This window comes from Petaurus breviceps, unplaced genomic scaffold, assembly GCF_028583685.1.
Source record: "Petaurus breviceps papuanus isolate PSGF00001 unplaced genomic scaffold, PetGlider_PUasm1.0 98, whole genome shotgun sequence".
In the NCBI taxonomy this organism is placed as follows: domain Eukaryota; kingdom Metazoa; phylum Chordata; class Mammalia; order Diprotodontia; family Petauridae; genus Petaurus; species Petaurus breviceps.
In genome coordinates, this window is record NW_027187460.1 from 31,154,058 (window position 1) to 31,172,919 (window position 18,862).

The 18,862-nt window shown below is 37.1% G+C and overlaps 1 protein-coding gene across 2 annotated transcripts in view; it reads right to left on the reverse strand.

Moving 5' to 3' along the window:
• TBC1D31 (TBC1 domain family member 31) overlaps positions 1-18,862 on the reverse strand; it is a 67,634-nt gene that overhangs the window by 26,742 nt on the left and 22,030 nt on the right. For both annotated transcript variants that reach the window (XM_069081065.1, XM_069081064.1), the window contains exons 7-16: positions 18,521-18,721; positions 17,510-17,683; positions 17,115-17,194; positions 16,889-17,035; positions 14,878-15,011; positions 8,018-8,151; positions 7,507-7,686; positions 5,811-6,043; positions 3,953-4,105; positions 2,734-2,869 (exon numbers count right to left, since the gene is read on the reverse strand). In XM_069081065.1, coding sequence (XP_068937166.1) covers positions 2,734-2,869; positions 3,953-4,105; positions 5,811-6,043; positions 7,507-7,686; positions 8,018-8,151; positions 14,878-15,011; positions 16,889-17,035; positions 17,115-17,194; positions 17,510-17,683; positions 18,521-18,721 — 1,572 coding nt within the window. The remainder of the gene's footprint in view (positions 1-2,733; positions 2,870-3,952; positions 4,106-5,810; positions 6,044-7,506; positions 7,687-8,017; positions 8,152-14,877; positions 15,012-16,888; positions 17,036-17,114; positions 17,195-17,509; positions 17,684-18,520; positions 18,722-18,862) is intronic.

The following is an 18,862-nucleotide window of genomic DNA, read 5'->3' on the forward strand; positions in this document are numbered from 1 at the left end:
AATATTACTCCTAGATTTCATTGTTAATCTTTCCTTTAAAGTTGTCTCCTAAATTAAAAGAGAAAACACTATTACCATATGTTCATTTCTGAAGCTCACAAGAACAGATGGTAATTCTTACCATTTCTGGAACTTTCATTCTAAGTTGGGGCAAGTGGAACGATCTGTAATCCTCGCTGCTATAACCTAAGTTGGCTAATCTTACTGATTAAATGTAATAGTTATTTAAGATCTTGTCTATGAAAACTTTTAAAATCAATATATCCTAATATTTGGCACCATATAACTTCACGTTTTAATTTCTTGTACCCAATCATGATCATTTCACCAGCTTTTATAGTATGTGTATCAAATGAACCAAAAGGTCTCAACATTGCTCATGTTACCACCGATGTCATTTTTCTCTTGTACAGGATATCCCAGAAGTCTGAGTATAGTTTTAAGCTTTAAACTTCAGAAGTACAAGAGTTACAAACTTACCAACAACATTTGAAAGTTTAATTATTTAATTTTTGTTTATGTTTAGTTTTATAAATTCTGAATGATTTTTTTATTTTAACAAGACAGGGCACTTTGTTGTTATGCTTTGTGTGTGCAGTGGTTTCTGGATGATGCTTTTGGAGACTGATGGGTCAGTAGAGGAGGTCTCTTGCTTCGCCACCTTGGTCACCTGATCTCCACTAGGCTATTTCTTGTGGGGTCATGTCAAAACTGTACTGTACGGTAGGGTATCAAAACTTTATTCTTGGGATGCTCTTAAGGCTGAGATTATAAATGCAATCTTTTCAGTCACTGGGAAGCAGCTGTTAAGTTCTTATAAGGTTTGAAAATAGACTAGAGGGCTGTATAGCAAAAGATGGTGGTTATGTTGAATTTTAATAAGAAACATCAATATTCTAAAATTTAAAATAATTACTGTGTCAAACTTATTTGGTAATTTTGTATTTCTGAAGCGATTAAAGCCAAAAACTGCACTAAGACTCTTCAGGGCACTCTCTATCCTATTCTCTCAGCCAGCGAACAACAAGCACGGGTGCCTCCTACGTTCCAGGCATTGTGCCAAGCACAGAGGATACAAAGGAAGGCGAAGGACAGTCCTTGCTCTCAAGGAGCTCACAGTGTAATGGGGAAGACAACGTGCAAACCACATACATACAAGACAAACTGGAGCTAATCAACAGAGGTGAGCCCCTAACATCAAGGGGAATCAGGAAAGGTTTCTTGTAGAAAGTGGAATTCCAACTGAGACTTAAAGAAAGACAGGGAAGTGACGTGGCAGAGACGAGGAAGGAGAGTTCTGAGCGTGGAGAACAGCTAGTGATTGTGCCATACAGGGAAATGGAGAACCTCGTGGGAAGAACAGCAAAGCAGTCAGTGCCACTGAACTGCAAAGTACATGGCAGGTGAGGGAAGGGGAATGTTTAAGGGGTGAGAAGATTAGACAGATAGGAAGCAGCCAGATTATAGGGAGCTTTAAAAGTAAGAGGGTATTATTTCTGATCCCAGGGGCCAACAGAGTTCACGGAATCAGGGAAGACATAGTTAAACTTGCTTTTTAAAAGGAAGATAAATTTGAAAGCTGAATGGAGGAGAGACTGGAGAAAGGAGACCCACCAGTAGACTATTTCATTATTCCAGGTGTAGTAGAGGAAGTGTTGTTAGAGAGAAAGGGGAATACACAGGACATGTTATAAAGGTGAAATTGAGAGAGGCCAGCAACAGATTGGATGGGGGGGGGGGGTAGTGGGAGTGAGAGTAAGGCCCTGAAGATGACATCTAGAGGTTGTGAGCTTGGGTGATTGGGAGGATGGTGGGGAATAATAAATTCATTTGGACATGCTGAGTTTAAATATCTACAAAACATTTTATAAGTCTTACAAGTAATTTTAAGTTCAAGATGTCCCAACAGACACTTAAAGATGGGAGGTCAAGGGAGAGGTCAAGTAGAAGTAGTTCACACACTAGATTCCTGAAATTAGATCAAGAATTAAGGCTCTATAATTGTTCCTCATGTGAGCACACCGAAGAGGAAAGACAGGACATTCTATGCAGTACTTTTCGATTTGCTTTGTATCTTCAGTGTCCTTAAAAGACTTAATGACCTGGTCTTGAGGACATAGTACAAGATACAACTTTTCTATATAGTTCATATAGGATAGCAGAATGTTTTATTGTTAGATGACTATTTGACAATCTGTTGGCTTATACATACATTTTCCCCAAAATAGGAAATGGAAATATTTTTTAGAAATGAAGAGAAATAAATCAATTTCTTACAACAACTAATCTGCGGATGAGAAAAATTAAGACCTAAATTCTCAGTCTTCCAGTTATTAATATTAGAGAGGGGATACAAAATATTCCACACCTTAAAGAAATGAGGAATAAAATTAGTTTTAAAACTCACAAAATAATTTTAATAAATTAATGATTAATCTAATAATTTTACTCTTTATATTAAAGTAAATGATAGCCAAGTGTACTGGATACTGAAATAGAACTTGTTTTACCTTAGAAATGACAAAATATACAAAGAAGATCAGGATAAAAGGAGTCAGAAAATAAGGATTACTGTTTGGCTGTATAAGGTATCCTAGTAGAGTGGATATTTTCCATGCATAATTTTTAAAAAAGGAATTATTGTCTTACTCCAATTTTCTTGAGAGAACATGTCAATCATCTGATTCATGTTACAATTTCTCAGGAAAAAATATTTAAATAAGAATAACAAACCTTTCTTTCAATTTCATCATCTAGTCTTCTCAGTTCCATTTCACGTTGGTCCAGCTGATTCCGCAGAAAACGCTTTCTCGAAGCATTAAGGAGCTGTATTTCTTTTAATTTCAGATCTCTTTTCACTGCAACTAGTCTTTAAACCCAAAATGCAAAAAGAACAAATAAAACCTTTCCCAATATAGCTCTAAATTGAAAAATTAAGTTTTGCGACAACAGCTGGTCTTCACCTATTCTCATCTACTTTCTGTTTAATGTGTTCCCATTGTCCCCCAGCTGTGTTTACAACAGGGAAAAAATGAAAGCTTCACAATGACAAAACAAGCCTGAATTCACCATGACTAGAAAAATTGCCTATGCACCATTGGCCATCTCTTTCATACTCAAAAGTTCCTCTGTTAAGTCTGTTACTCTAATTGTTTTAAACAAATAAAAACCCATTTCTCACTTTTGTTCAAAAGAAGAATGTGACATTTTGTGACGGGTTAGCTTCAACAGCGTTGTGTTTTGTTTTTAGTATTTATTAAAAGGAAGCCAATGGCTCAACTCAATGGTTATTTTTTTTTAATTCATATTGCAAATAAACTTCTTAAGCCACCACTACAGAATAGGAATCAAAGCATACTTCACAACTCCAATTAACCCACCCTCAACAATTTTAATTAACAGATATTTTGAATTTCAAATTTGTGTGTACAAAGAGGCAGTTTACTAAAAGAAGGCCTTTTTCAAAAGACAAGTTCTGAATAGTATAATGGAAGGGATTACATAGTCAAGAAAAAAATTTTTAAGACACATATGTGCTATTATAAAACAAAACTAACAAGATGGTGTTACACAGAATTTGAATGAAATAAACCAGAGAAAGCTGATTTATCTAGAATTCTTTTAACCAGAACTTTTGTGATTTGTCAATAAAGCCACAGATGTTCATGATGATGGATGGCTCTGTGGCCACACAAAAAAACTGCACTGTCTTTCAAATAATCAAAGAAAAATTAATTTATATTCAAAGTAGTTCTAGTATAAAGTGGGCTTTATTACATCCTATTTATTTGACACTTGGCCAAACTCTGCATGGTATAAATGTATATGGAAATCAAATACTTAATCAGAATGCTCCTAAGCTAAGTTGAATTTCTAGTTCAAGAGTAAAAAAAGTAAAAGATCATGAAAGCTGCTCTCATATAGACAACAAGAAGCAGTGCCTATTATATACCTATCTCTCTGTTCCACAAGCTTTTTCTCCTCTTCCAGAAGAATATCCCTCCTCTTGTCCTCAGCCTCACGCAGCAGCTCCTGTTTCTGGTACCAAACTTCATCTTCATCTTTTTGTCTCATTATTTCGGCTTCCATTTCATGGACTGCCTGCCTGAGTTAAAACAATTCCATATACTGTTATGAAAATGAAATGATAAGACTGAGATCAACCACAAAGCCCTTTGCTTTTAAAATTTTTTATAATGAATGTAAACATTTATTATTCTACCATGAGAAGCCTGATTTGGTTGGACATGAAGGTTATGTTCAGAACAAAATAAAAATTGAAAAATGTTTCAGAAAATGCTTTCTCAAAGCATTAAGGAGTATGGTATTTTTAAAATTTCAGATCTCTTTTCACTGCAAGTGGTCTTTAAATCCAAAGTGCCACAAGAACAAATGAAAACCTTTCCTGATATAGCTCTAAACTGAAAAATATTTTTTTCTTAATAGTATTTTATTTTTTTCCAATGACATGTTAAGTTAGTTTTCAACGTTCACTTTTATAAGATTTTGAGTTCTAAATTTTTTCTCCCTCCCTCCTTCCTCCCCCCAAGATGGCAAGCAATCCGATATAGGTTATATATGTACAATCAGATTAAACATATTTCCACATTAGTCATGCTGTGAAAGAAGAATCAGAGCAAAAGGTAAAAACCACAAGAAAGAAAAAACAAAAAAAGTAAAATAGTATACTTCAATCTGCATTAAGACCCCATAGTTCTGGGGAGGCTAGGTGGCGCAGTGAGTAAGAGCGCTGGCCCTGGAGTCGGAAGGACCCGGGATCGGTTCCAGCCTCAGATACTTAACACCCACACACAAAATAACTGGCTGTGTAACATTGGGCAAGTTACTTAACCCCAATTGCTTTAAAAAAAAAAAAGACTCCATAGTTCTTTCTTTGGATGTAGATAAAATTTTCCATCATGAGTCTTTTGGAATTGTCTTAGATCACTGTATAGCTGAGAAGAGCTAAGTCTATCATAGTTGATCATCACAAAATGTTGCTGTTACTAGTATACATATAGTATACTAGCATAGTAGTATACAAATGTTCTCCTGGTTCTGCTCACTTCGCTCAGCATCAGTTGATGTAAGTCTTTCCATGGTTTTCTGAAATCTGCCTGATCTTCATTTCTCATATAACAACAGTATTCCATTACATTCATATACCACAACTTGTTCGGGCATTCCCTAATTGATAGGCATCCCCTCATTTTCCAATTCTTTGCCACCACAAAAAGAACTGCTATAAATATTTTTGTACATGTAAGTTCTTTTCCTTTTTTATGAGTTCTTTGGGATACAGACCTAGTAGCAGTTGTATTGCTGGATCAAAGGGTATGTACAGTTTTATGGCCCTTTGGGCATTAAACTAAAAAATATTAAAATTTTCATCAATAGATGGTCTTCACCTGCTTTTTTTTTATTTTTGCTTTTTGGAGCGGGGAAGGCAGGGCAATTGGGGTTAAATAACTTGCTCGAGGTCACACGACTAGTAAGGGTTAAGTGTCTGAGGTCGGATTTGAACTCAGGTCCTCCTGAATCCAGGGATGGTGCTCTATTCATTGTGCCACCTAGCTGCCCCATCTTCACCAGCTTTAAAAAAAGAATTTAAAAATTCATTTCTAAATGTGGTCTTATGAATAACCCTTGCTTATAATCATAACATATGCAATTCAAAGAGACAAGTTACCTTGATTTTTCCTTCACAACATATAAGATATTGTGTAATGAAGAACTTTGCAAACCTTAAAAGGGCTATGAAAATGTTTTTTTTATTATTATTATTACTGTTGTTATTATTCCATGATTACCTCTCTTTTAAGTATTCCAGTTCATCATTCCTTATCCTTTCTAGTTCTTGAGTCTGATAGTCCACGATGAATTTGGGATACTTATTAAAGACTGGGTATTGGCTTTTCGTCAGAGGGACAAAGTCATCAAGAACAGTCTCTGGATGAATATCAGCTGGAGTGCAAAGCATGAGGCGATAGGCTTCTTGAATTACAACAGTTATATCCAGGTTGTTACGATGGTGGAAAAAATACTGTAAGAAAAATTTCTTTTAAATAAAAGTTTCTTTTGTGAATGTAGTTATAGAATATGATATATACTATTGTTTAAAAAATCAAAAAAGAATAAAGTAAAAAGTGCACAGCAAAGAACAAAAGAAAACTTACAAGGAAGCAAAGAAAAGATGGATAGCACTGAACACAATGTGTATTTATTATATAGGCTTTCTTGAAATGGAAATTTATTGCTTTATATATTATGAATCCTCTCATGTTCTGCTGTGTACACAGCAATACTTTTTTTTACTTTGTATGTGTTTTAATATTTCAGTTTATGTTTCTTTTTCTTTTATTATTGTATATTTAAGTTTAAAATAAACTAATAATAAAACATCAAACAATAAGTTTATTTTCAATAGCAAATTTTTCCCGGAAGGGCAATGTTTTTCTTAATATCTATATGGGTCCCAAACTAAGACTTTACATGATATTTCCTTAAGGCAAGACCATTCCTAAACAAAACCATGAGCTTGAGAAAAATAATTTTTATGATTAAAATGAAGACTTCTTGTACCCAAACAGAGTGTATGACTTGACAGCAATGGCAATCTTTCCTGCTCACATAAAAGTACTTATTGCCTTTGATACATTTTTACTTAGTTCTTTAAAGGGCTCAGAATCCTTTCCACATTTTGCTAGTCTTTCTACTAGCACACAACCTTCTGTTTTAATTCCCTAAGTGTGACTGACATAAAGATCTAGAACAGATGATCATATTTGGTCGTGGAAACTTCAGGCAGTCTAACCAAGAACGTCTTAAATTTCAGATAATCTCTACTGCTTTCAAGACATATCTTTGTGCAGAGTGAAATGAGAAGAACCTGGAGAACAATTTATATAAGAACACTGTAAAAATGAACAATTTTGAAAGACTGAAAAACTCTGATCAATGCAATGATCACCCACAATTCTACATGACTGAAAAGGAAACCCACTTTCCACTCCCTGATAAAGAGGCAATGCATCCAGAGTGTTGAATAAGATATACCTTTTTTGGAAATGGCCAATGTGGAAACTTGTTTTACTTGACTATGGGTATTTATTACAAGTGTTCTTTTTTTTTTTTCCACGGTGGGGGAGATAGGAGAGCAAGAAAATAAATGCTTGTTACATGAAAAAAAAATAATTAAAAAAGGAATATTAAAAAGTGAAAAGAGAGACATTTCTTGAAGTTATTTCTCTGACATGCCTTGAAGTTTAAGGTGTTATATAACGATTATTATGCTCAGTTGGGTTACAAGCACTTTTAATTTTAAAAATTAAACATTATATGCTATATCTATCAGGAGATAGGGTGAGTTCCTATTAGGAAAAATAGCATAAGCGATATTCAACTGTAAAAAAGTGAAAACCACCAAAACCAATGCTGTTGTGACTATTTTTAGCAAGTGGTGTACATATATGAAGAAATTCACTTTACAAAACCACAGATTTGTACCTCAAAGTCATCTTTATGATTACAGTTGAGTAAAGGTGCCTTGCAGCAGATGTTGTAGGCCACAACAATCATGAGGAGGAACGAAGGGTGGTTAGAAAAGACATTGTCGAATACTTTAAGCCATTCTTCCCTTGTAAGAACCTCTGAGAACACTGTTTCTAGAAGGGGCCATGCATATAACTAAAATAAACAAGAAAAAGCTTATCAGTTTGATAGGTACCTTTCAAAATGAATATACTGGTAATGCTGAGTAATTCTGATTTGACACCCAAATTATTATACTGAATAGTCATCAAAAGAATTTCTGTAATTTTAACTCTTTATTATTTTTATAAGTTTTAGAAACAGACAGGATTTTTGATCCTAGGACAAGCGTGGATAAAAAAGTATCTGACATATGTATAACATTGATAACATGTTTTACGAAATTGCGCCACAATCTGCACTGATGTCTAAGCAAAGGTCAGCTACAGAGGTTGGCTTTGGTCCCCGGAAGCAGAGCATGTATTACCTGCGCAGTCACTCCACAGTTCATATAGTGCTGCAGTAGCTCCTTGTCATGATGGGCCAAAAGATTTTCTATCATACTCAGGATGTTGATAGGAGGATTAGGAAAATATTCAAACCAATGTTGACACCAATTAACTATGAAGGAAGAAACGGCAATGATCACATTCATGTAGCTGTAAAAACACTTATCAATTGTGGGGTCGCATGTGGTAGTAGAGAGAGGGTGGGGTCTGGAGTCAGAAAGATTTGGCTCCAACACTAAGCTATGAATTGTGATCTGTTTGATGAAAAATGTTCCTCACGCCAATGAAATCACAGTCCCTTCCTGTATTGGGTGATTCTAGTTGACTAAGACATGTCCAAAGAAAGCAGAAGACAGATTTCTTAGAACAATGGACTAGGGGCGGCTAGGTGGTGCAGTGAATAGAGCACCAGCCCTGGAGTCAGGAGGACCAGAGTTCAAATTCAGCCTGAGACACTTCTCTGTCTCTCTGTCTCTCTCTCTGTCTCTCTCTGTCTCTCTCTCTGTCTCTCTCTCTGTCTCTCTCTCTCACACACACACACACACACACACACACAACTAGCCGTGTAACCTTGGGCAAGTCACTTAACCCCAATTGCCCTCCAAAAAAAAAGAAAAAAATTTCTTTAAAAAAAAAAAAATGGACTAAACAGCTTCTCATTCTTCAGAAATTTTGCAAATTCACTGAAGTACTAAAAGGCAATGAGTAAGAAAGGAGCAAAAATGATGATATAACAGCACTTATAACCCTAGGCAAAAAGCACAAATTTCCAAAATTTGATTACCAAAAAACCCCCCTTTTTGCTAATTAAAAAATGAAGGAGAAATTCTTATAAAATATAGCTAGAAGTTATATAAACCATGCCCTCATGCTGACAGTCACAGTCAGGTACTACTCTGAAGCCTCACCCTAGTAGAGAAAGGGGGGGAGGGAGGAGGGCCCTGGTTCTTGAAAGGCCTATGCCACTGATCAGATCCTGACCTAATGGAAAGGTTGCTGAAGTGGATATATATATACATATATGATTTTCCAAAGATCAATTTAGCAAAGTTCCCAGAGACTCATCACCAGCTTGGCTGCAGGGTAACGAAATTTTTGCATGGAGCCACTATTGAAGACCATCTACCAAGGGACACAGAAGGGCTGGCAAACAGTATCAGTGGAGAGAATACCCACACTGAAAAAAAATAATTTAAAAAATGAATTGAATTTAAGAAATAAATAAAAAAGGTTCTGAAGTACTGAATTAAGAAGTAATCAAGTCATAGAATCATAACATCTCAAAACTGAAAGGCACCTCAGAGATTGTCTAGTCCAAGCTCTATACCTGAAGCACAAATTCCCCCATCTATAAAATCCCAAGTTAAGTGGTTATTTAGCACCTAATTCAAGACCTTCTGTGATGAGCAACTCGACTGGACAAGGAAGACAAAATCTAATGGTACAGAAAAATTTCCAAATATTGAACTTAAATCTGAATCTCTGTAATTTCTACCCACTAGTCATACTATTGGTCTCTGGGCCCAGACAAGGTAAATAAAATTTCTCTTGCACATGACAGTCCATCAAATCAATAAATCATTCGACAAGCATTTTTTAATGCTTACTATGTTATTAGACACTGACTAAATGCTAGGGATACAGAGACAAAAATGAAATATTTCCTGCCCAAAAGGAGCTTACATTCAAGCAATGTACATAAAACAGGCATATATATCAGATACAGAGTAGATATAAAGTATCTTAGAGGAGAAAGCACTAGCAGCTGGGCAGCCTAGAAAAGGCCTTTTGCAGAAAGTGGCATTTGAATGGGAATCTTAAAAGGAAAAACCAGGGATTCTAAAAGGCAAAGGTGAGGAGAGAGTCCATTCTAGGTAAGGGGGACAGAAAGTAAAAAGGTACAGAGACAGGAGATTGAGAGTCTTAGTATTGCAAGAGGTGTGTGTGTGTGTGTGTGTGTGTGTGTGTGTGTGTGTGTGTGTGTGTGTGAATGGGATGCATATATTTTTTAAATAATTTTTTCTTTTATTTATTTATGCTTTTATTTTTTTTTTGGAGGGCAATTGGGGTTAAGTGACTTGCCCAAAGTCACACGACTAGTAAGTGTGTTAAGTGTCTGAGTCTGGATTTGAACTCAGGTCCTCCTGACTTCAGGGCTGGTGCTCTATTCACTGCGCCACCTAGATGCCCCTGGGATTCATATATTAAGAAGACAAGAGGAAAAAGCCAGATTGTGAAGACCTTAAATCACCAAAACAGATGAGTTTATATTTGATCCTAGAGGTAGTAGCATGGAAACAGTGAACACGAGCTTGGATAGAGATAGTGGTGGATAGAAGGGCCTGGTGTGCAGTGGTGTCCACGGGCCTCAAAGAATCAGACAGGACTGAATGACTGAACAAAAGAGACAGCACTGGAGTTTACTGAGTAGGGAGGTGACATGGCTAGGTCTACACATTAGGAAAATCACTTTGGCAACTCTGTAGAGGATGTATGGGGGGAAGGGGTGGCACTAAACTAGAGGCAGGGAGACCAATTAGAAGGCTACTGCAGTGGTCCAGGTGAGGAGTAAGAAGGTCTGAGCTACAGTGTAGATATGCAAGCGGAAAGAAAGGGGGTATACATGAGATGTTGTGGGAAAAGACATGATAAGCTCCAGCAAGTGACTGGATATGGGGGGAGAAGTGAGAGTGAGGAATTGAAGATAACACCAAGATTTTGAACCTGGAAGTCTAGAAGGATGGTGGTGCCTTTGACAGTAATAGGGAAGTTTAGAATCAAGAAGGATGTGCTCGTATGCATGTGTGTGTGCGTGTGCTGTGTGTGCGCGCACGTGTGTGTGTGTGTGTGTGTGTGTGCTAGAAGGGTCAGAAGAGATTATGAAATCTGTTTTGGACATGTCTATGGGGCATCCTGCTGAAAATGTCCAATGGGAGTTGGTGATGTTGAGTCTAGAACTCAAGGGAACTAAGGTTGGATATACAGATATGGGAGTCATCTGCATAGATAACTGAACCCATGGGAGTTGAGCTGATGATATCACCAATAAGAGTATAGAAATGATTTTTTAAAACAAAGGGCATTGTAAGTGTGATATGGATAAAAATCAAGCAAAGAGACCCAAAGAGTAGTCAAGACAGATAAGAAAAGGAATAAGAGAACAGTGAAATGAAAACTCAGAGTGTAGAAAATATCCAGGAAGAGGCAGTCAACAATGTTAAACAATGCAAGGAGGTCAAGATGGATTAAGAAAATGTCTTTATATGTGGCAATGAAGGGATCCTTGTAAACTTTGGAGATAACAGTTTACACTGGATAACGAGGTCTACAAGCAAATTATAGAGGGTTTAGAAGAGAGCAAGGGGACCAGAGGCACCATGTGTAGGTGGGTTTGAGAAGAGAGATATGGGATGATAGCTAGCTGGGAAAATGGAATCTAGTGGTGGTTTTTAAGGATGAGAGAGATCTGGGTATGTTTATGGGCAGCAGGGAAGGAAGGCAGCTAGGGAGAGAATAAAGATGAGAAAGAAAGAGAGGAAAAGAGAGAAAGAGAGGTAACAATAGCTTGGACAATCTGCTAGAGAGATGAAATGAGACAAGATCAAAAGTACATTAGAGGAGCTGGCCTTAGCAAGAAGGGATTTAACTTCACCAGAGAAGGTGGAGAAGAGTGGGAGATGAATTAAAGGGGATATGAGAGGAGAAGAAGCAGAGAAGAGGGAGTTGCAATGAATAGTCTCAATATTTTCCAGCGATATATGAGAGATTGAAAGGATGGGGACAGGAAGTACTGTGGAGGGCTTGGAATATGTGCTGCGGTGAGTGGGGCAGAGAACCAATTAGAGACTAGACTGGCTTGCTACAGTGAGGCCTCAGGTGAGATCAGATAACACACACTGTAATGGACCCAGAGCATGTTTGCATGACTTCTTCCAGCTCCACTCAGCAGATGGTGAGAACAATCCAGAGTTAAGATTTGGCAAGGTGTGATCAGGACTAGGAAGCTCAGGATTCAAGAGGAGAGGATGGTGGAAAGCTGAGCTAAGGACTGGAGGTCACAGGGAAGTCAAAGAACATGTTTAGAAATAATACAGGACAGAGAAAGGTGGAATGATAAAAGATGCTTTAAGCTAATTTTCACATCATCTCCTCCTAACACCTTAAGCTCCTTCTTCTACAACCTAAATATCCCCAATTCTTAAAACAATTCTCACATGACATGGTCTTGAGTCATTATACCATGCTGGATGCTGCCCCACCCAACACATCATGTTGTTAGTGCCCTAATACCTAGTGGTCAGAACCAAACACAATAATCTCAAGCTGGAAGTCTAAGATTTTAAATGAAAATAGGTAGCTTTGAAAGCCACCTATTTCCTCACAACCTTTAGCTCTGTTACATTACTGATGATTAATAAAAAGCACCAAACCTATCTTCAATTAGATTTTTTTTTCCTTTTGTTTTATACAGAGTGGTCCATTTAAAATAGTTCCTATTTAAAGCCTGTACTAACTTGGCCTGATAGATCAATATGTTAACAGGCCTACTAAATTTTATGGATGGTCAAAATAGAAGAGAAAATAAAGGGACATATTTTGGGCAAGTTCTCAGAACTACATACCCAAATAAGTAAGTGTATACTTACTAGTTCCCACTTTTTTTTCTTTCAGAATTTATTTATTTTTAGTTTTCAACATTCATTTCCACAAGATTTTGAGTTCCAAATTTTCTCCCCATCTCTCTCCTATCCCCCACTCCAAGATGGCATGCATACTGATTACTCCTTCCCACATAGTTCCCACTTTTTAAATGAGAAAAAATGGGGTTTGGGTGGTACTTTGGGATAAAATATGCTTGCTAAGACAAGGAGTTACTGAAGGTATTTATGTCAGCTCTTTAAAAAACATCCACTTGAATCAGGGATTCTTCACCCTTTTTTGTGTATGTCTTGGTAGTCAGTCTAGTGAAATCTATGGATCCTTTCTCAGAATCATGCTTTTAAATTTATAAAATACACAGGATTACAAAGGAAACCAATTAGACTGAAATAGTTATCTAAATATAAAAAAAAACAACCAAGTTTAGAGACTCCAGGTTATGCACCCTTGACTAAATGAATGCTGTTTAACTAAGGAGCACCACGACATAAACAGAGTTAATTTTCTATGGTTTCAGGTAAGCTGTGGCTTGTGTAGTGACCCTGAAAGTCTGCGCCAGGAGTCCCTTCTCTTTTACTGGAACATTTTTTTTTCTGCTCTGATTACAACGGTTGTAGCAGAAGTTAGAGCTCAACAGAGGGAAGGAAGACCGTTGGGCAGAAAGGCCGGACGGGGGAAAAGAGAAAGCCGTGTAGGAGCCCACTTTCCCCCCCCCCCTTGTCCCCCCCCCCCCGAAATAGGTAGGCGTTTCCTCTTGGCGATGATATGTACTGTGAATATGGTTAGGAGGGCGTCATTAAGCTGACAACCTTTGCTCTTGGGGGTTACTACAAAGTAGTAAGATGAAATAACAATCAGTATGGGAAAGAGGGATACTAAAGGAGTATACCATGATGAGTGTTGCCCTTCAGTCACTTGGGAGACTGGACGTTTATCCCTATGATACCAGATGTTCGAAAGATCTTGGAAACTCCTCTTTGGGAACGTCTTTCTGTGTTAGTTTACGGGCTACATGTAAGATAATTTTACTATGTAATAGTCAGGGGCAGCTAGGTGGTGCAGTGGATAGAGCACCGGGCCTGGAGTCAAGAAGACCTGAGCAAAAATACACCTTCAGACACTTACTCACTCTGTGAGCCTAGGAAAGTCATTAGTTGTTTGCCTCAGTTTCCTCATCTGTAAAATGAGTTGGAGGAAGAAATGGCAAACCCACTCTAGTATCTTTGCCAAGAAAACCCCAGATGGGGACACAAAGAATCAGATATGACTGAAATGACTGAATAAAATGCAACACACATCTTGCTTTCATCCAAAGGGACTATCACATAACTTACTCAACAAACTTGGTTATGGAAATTAAAAATCATTTCCATAGTCAAAGGACAGACAATTTTCCATCAGTAAAGATAGTAAACTCCCTAAGACAAAAAAGTAAGAGAGGTGACAATTTGTATGAAGAATGGTGTTTCCACTCAAAAGAATGAAATGGGCTCTAACAGCAATTATAAAACAGAAGCTCCCAAAATATTCTGAGCAACTGGCAACATCAATGGGCTAAGGGTCTAACATACCAAAGTGAGCAGTCATGTGAGTTTTTTTTCATTCATAGAGTCACACTCACATAGCAGTTCTACTACATGTAGAAATCACGTTTTTTATTCCCACCAAAAAGGCATAAATCATAATCTCAATTTTTTTTCATTTCTGTAAGTAAAAGCTAGTAAATCCAGTAACTTGATCAGTAATACAGATCAGATCTGACTGACCTGATTCTGCTGGTGGGAAAGAAAATGCTTCCTTATTAGAGATATATTACTTAAAGTCACAGAGATTTCATGCAATGAAGGACAATTTAATTTCATATTTGAAAAAGCAAAGAGCTAATGCAACTTCAAGGGGTACTACTCTTTATACTCAGCCATACACATCCATCCAGACTGTTAAGATTTGTTTCCTTCTGCAAACAGGCTTCAGATGTCCATAGCTGAACTCTTGAAGTCATACTCTACAAACTCCTGACTCAAACTAATCAGACTAAAAGTTTACAGGTCTAACTGCTAAAGCAGTCTTTTTACTCTACCTTCATTGTTAATATTTTCATTACTGTGGGAAAAGGCACTTAAAAAAATGCATAAGAATTCATCCTTTCATTGTAAGTACTTGATAAATTTTTACTTACTTATGAGAGTGGCAATAACTTCAAAACAGACGAGTTGGTTGTTCTGGAATAATTTTACGAATGGAAATGCTAACAGAGGAAGATACGGAGTGTCACCAAAGATAGCAGACCAGTGAGCTAATGCAGACATGGTCCTGTGAATGAAATAATGCCCAAGAGGCTAGAAAATATTTACAGGAGTTTAAAAAAAAAGCATGCTTGACATTGGTTAAAGTAGATATTATTTTTACAGAAAAAATTAAGTCTGGAAGCATTTTCCCAAATGATGATTATAATCTGAAGATTCACAGACATACGTATGACCTAGCATTTCCACAGGAGAACCTAAAATTTTGCTATATTTCCAACAGACTGTTGGGTCAGGAATAAAGGTTAACATATTACAAAATGGTTACAAATCAGAAAGATGTGAATCTATCCCGCCACATTAGAATAATTTAATGATAAACATATCTTTAGAACCACTAATAGTATCTTAACTGGAAGAATAGCTTTAACCCCAGGATTCTAAGTTTTAAATCATTCACTGCTTCTTTAAAAAAAAATATGGTGGCACAGTAATTCAGTATTTAATCTTCCCACAGAAGCACGGAAGCATGAAAATTAGTCTAAGAGATGACAATCTTTTAGGTTCCCTTCCAGCTCTAGACCCTATTTTGGATGGTACATCTATTAATGGAAAAGCAGGAATGCTGCTCATGGATGAGTTACAACTGGAGAGATTCAAATAAGTTTCATAAAGTTTCAAAAAGAACAAACAAAAAAAAACAGTAAAATAAGGTCTTTTGCTACAAATGTTTTGAACATCAGTTTTTGCCTATGATTTTATTCTTATTATACAGTCAGCTTGGTTACCCAACTGTGAAGTGAATCATTCGTAAGAGCCCAAGGTTACCTCCTCTCCACTGACCAAATGAACCTAGGACACCGCTAATGGAAGGCTTCTGCAAAAGGTCACAGAGGCCAGCGGCAGCAGATGTCAGTAAGTCTGTACTCCAAAGGCCAACATTCTAGATCATTGGCAACTCTTCTCCCTTATACTTATGTGGTTCCTGAGAAGTGAATAGACTGGTGGCAGGGGGGAACACGTGGCTTTGAGGACACATGTGGCCTTCTAGGTTCTCAAGTGCAACCCTTTGACTGAATCCAAACTTCACAGAACAGAATTTAGTTCTCTGCTGTCTATTGGCCACATTCTATTGTTCTTAAGATAGGGATAAGGATAGAGCCTGAACCTGTAATTTTCACTGATGAAGAAACACCCTCTATCAATGCAGGTTGGCACCTTCTCTGCAACACCTAGTCTTAGAGAGCTGGCTAGAACACTGACAGGTTAAGTGATCTATCTAGAGTCACGGCCAAAATTTGTCAGAGATGGGAATTGAACCCAGGTTTTCCGGGCTCCAAGGCCAGCTCTCTATCCATATAACATCACACTACTATTCCATTTAAAAATAACTTTAAGCTATTCACAAAACACAAGGAAACTTTAGGTTTAAAAATAAGTGGAGAAACAATTCCCTATTCTCTCTTTTACTTCCCATGTGACCCAATGTGTAATTACGAATTTTTTGAACCAAAACACTTTAATTCAAAGTATGAACAACAGATTCAGAGATAACACACAGGCTGGCATTCTGCCAATATGGATGAAATGCGATGCTCTCTCAAGTACAGAGTTCTAATCATGGTATATTATAGGGCATCTGAACAAGGTTCTAGTTCCTCCTGAATTACGTCTTAAGTATGGTCTTATTAGTTTGTTTGAAGTATCCAGGACTCCTAGAACATTAGATAAACCCATATTTTAAAATGATTATGAAACTCTTCCAAAGTCAGATATAAATTATTCCTAGATTCCACATATCATCCCACTGTCATGGATATTTGAGAATTAACTAATGAAAGGCACGCTTTATCATTTAATCAATCAACATTATTATAACAACAGATTTTCAAAAATACAATCTATTCATTACAATCTTTATAGAATACTAACTATTGTACATACCTCTGTAAAATTCTCAGTAACTTCCTACTTTTGATGGGGTATTTTTCATGAATGTTGAGAAATGCACAGTGAGTACCCTTATCTAGTAGGCTATTAAATGCTGAATAATTTTCCGGCAATTGTAGTAGAGAACGCCAAATGAACATCCTGAAATTAAGAAATAATTTTACAAAAAAGTTTCTCTCCATACACCAGGAATGGCATTAAGGAATTTTTCCCTTCTTACCTGTACTTTGTTGGATATTCTCCATAGCCTCTCAACAAGGTTTGTAGGCTTTTTTTGCATAATCCTTTGGGAAGGTCATTCTACAAACAGGAAGATGGAAACTCAGATTAATTATCTATGCTTTGTGACCTATTTCTTACAACTTCTTTTTCTTTTCTTTTTTGCATTACCCTGTACCTATCTTTTAAATAAAATCTGTTTCACTGACCTATTTCTAAGAATATTTTTAGTATTTTAAAAAATAATGTTTCTGTTAGGCTTTACTGCCCTATAACATTCAAGTTTTGATTAAATATTGGGCAAGGGAAAGTTATTTGTGGAAGCCAGACTCCAACGTTATCTCTTAGGAATGTCTTTGGCAAAACTATATAAATAAACTAAAGCTTATATCTCACCTCTTTATTTTCAAGGTCAGGGTCCATCATGTTTCTTAGTATTTTAGTAGTTGTTTTACAATCCTTTGCTTTCCGTGGTCTCTGTACCTTTCCTCCTATTACTCTTACTTTAAGTTGACTTGGTCCTGTCTTCTTGGACAAATCTTCAATTACTTTCACTAGAGGAGGAGGTGGCTAAAAGAGAAGTAATCTAGTGGTTACCTTGGAGGAAATGAGATTGCTATGTCAATTCAGTTTTACTGTCTATGGTCATTATTTAGGCAAAAGTCCATGAGAAATTTCTGAATAATAAAAGCTATGCAGGATGAAATTTATTTTCCTTCCTCCCCCCTCCCACAACTTGCTTCCTTTCTTCCTCCCTCCCTTCCTTTAGGCCTGGATCTCCCTATCTTTCTCAGGCAGTTTGGCATAAGAATTCTTATTTGCTCTGTTTCTAACCTGGAATGGGTCCAGCCTCTCTAGGCAGCCTGGTGGGCCCTTACTTCTGAAGGATCATATTTAATGCCAGATATAACATGGATACCTGACTGTCTCAGCCCACTGTGGCTCACAACCCCAAGCTCAACCTCATTAGTAGCAGGGATCTCATGCCAGCCTCATGCCAACCTCAGCCTCATTAGTAGCAGGGATCTCAGGCATGTGCCACCATACCCAGCCTTCTTTTTGAGTAACATTTCAAAATACCTTTTTGATGAACCATTAAAATATCTGAGGTATCTAAATCAGATGGCAGTTATAAATGCCGTGAACAGTGATTCATTATTTGTTGAGGATCGGCCTTAAGTGAAATAATAAAACTGCCAGTAGCAGCAGCAGCAGAAGTATTGGCTATTGTGTCAGAGCTTGAGGTTTCCTGGACTAAGGCACGATTTGTGAGGAGTCATGGTCACTGGGCTGGATGGTGCTGACAAACAGCAAGGTGAGCAAGGCAAGGTCCCAAAGGGAAGAAAAAGGAAAAGAGAACCAGGAGGCTGACAAGTGTTTGATGATTTAGTATGCTTCATGTCTTACCTTATTTATTTCTTGGGTTAAAACCTGAACAGAATATACATTTAGGCTTCCATTTTCCATAACTGATGTAATATATCGACCATTTGGACTAATTACCGACGTGCTGATTCCTTCATCAAGGGTCCCGATATCAAAAAGAAGTTTACAATTTTGTATGTTGATAAATCTCATAATGCCATCTTGACCCAACACTCCAAGAATCTAAAAATAAAGAGACAATATCTAAATACAGAAATATGATTTTTAACATTTCTCAGCAGAGTAAAACCTGCCAGACCTGAAAACATTTTACTGGGAAAACGCTAAACATGAGTACTAATATAGGTTCTTAAAACAGTAAGT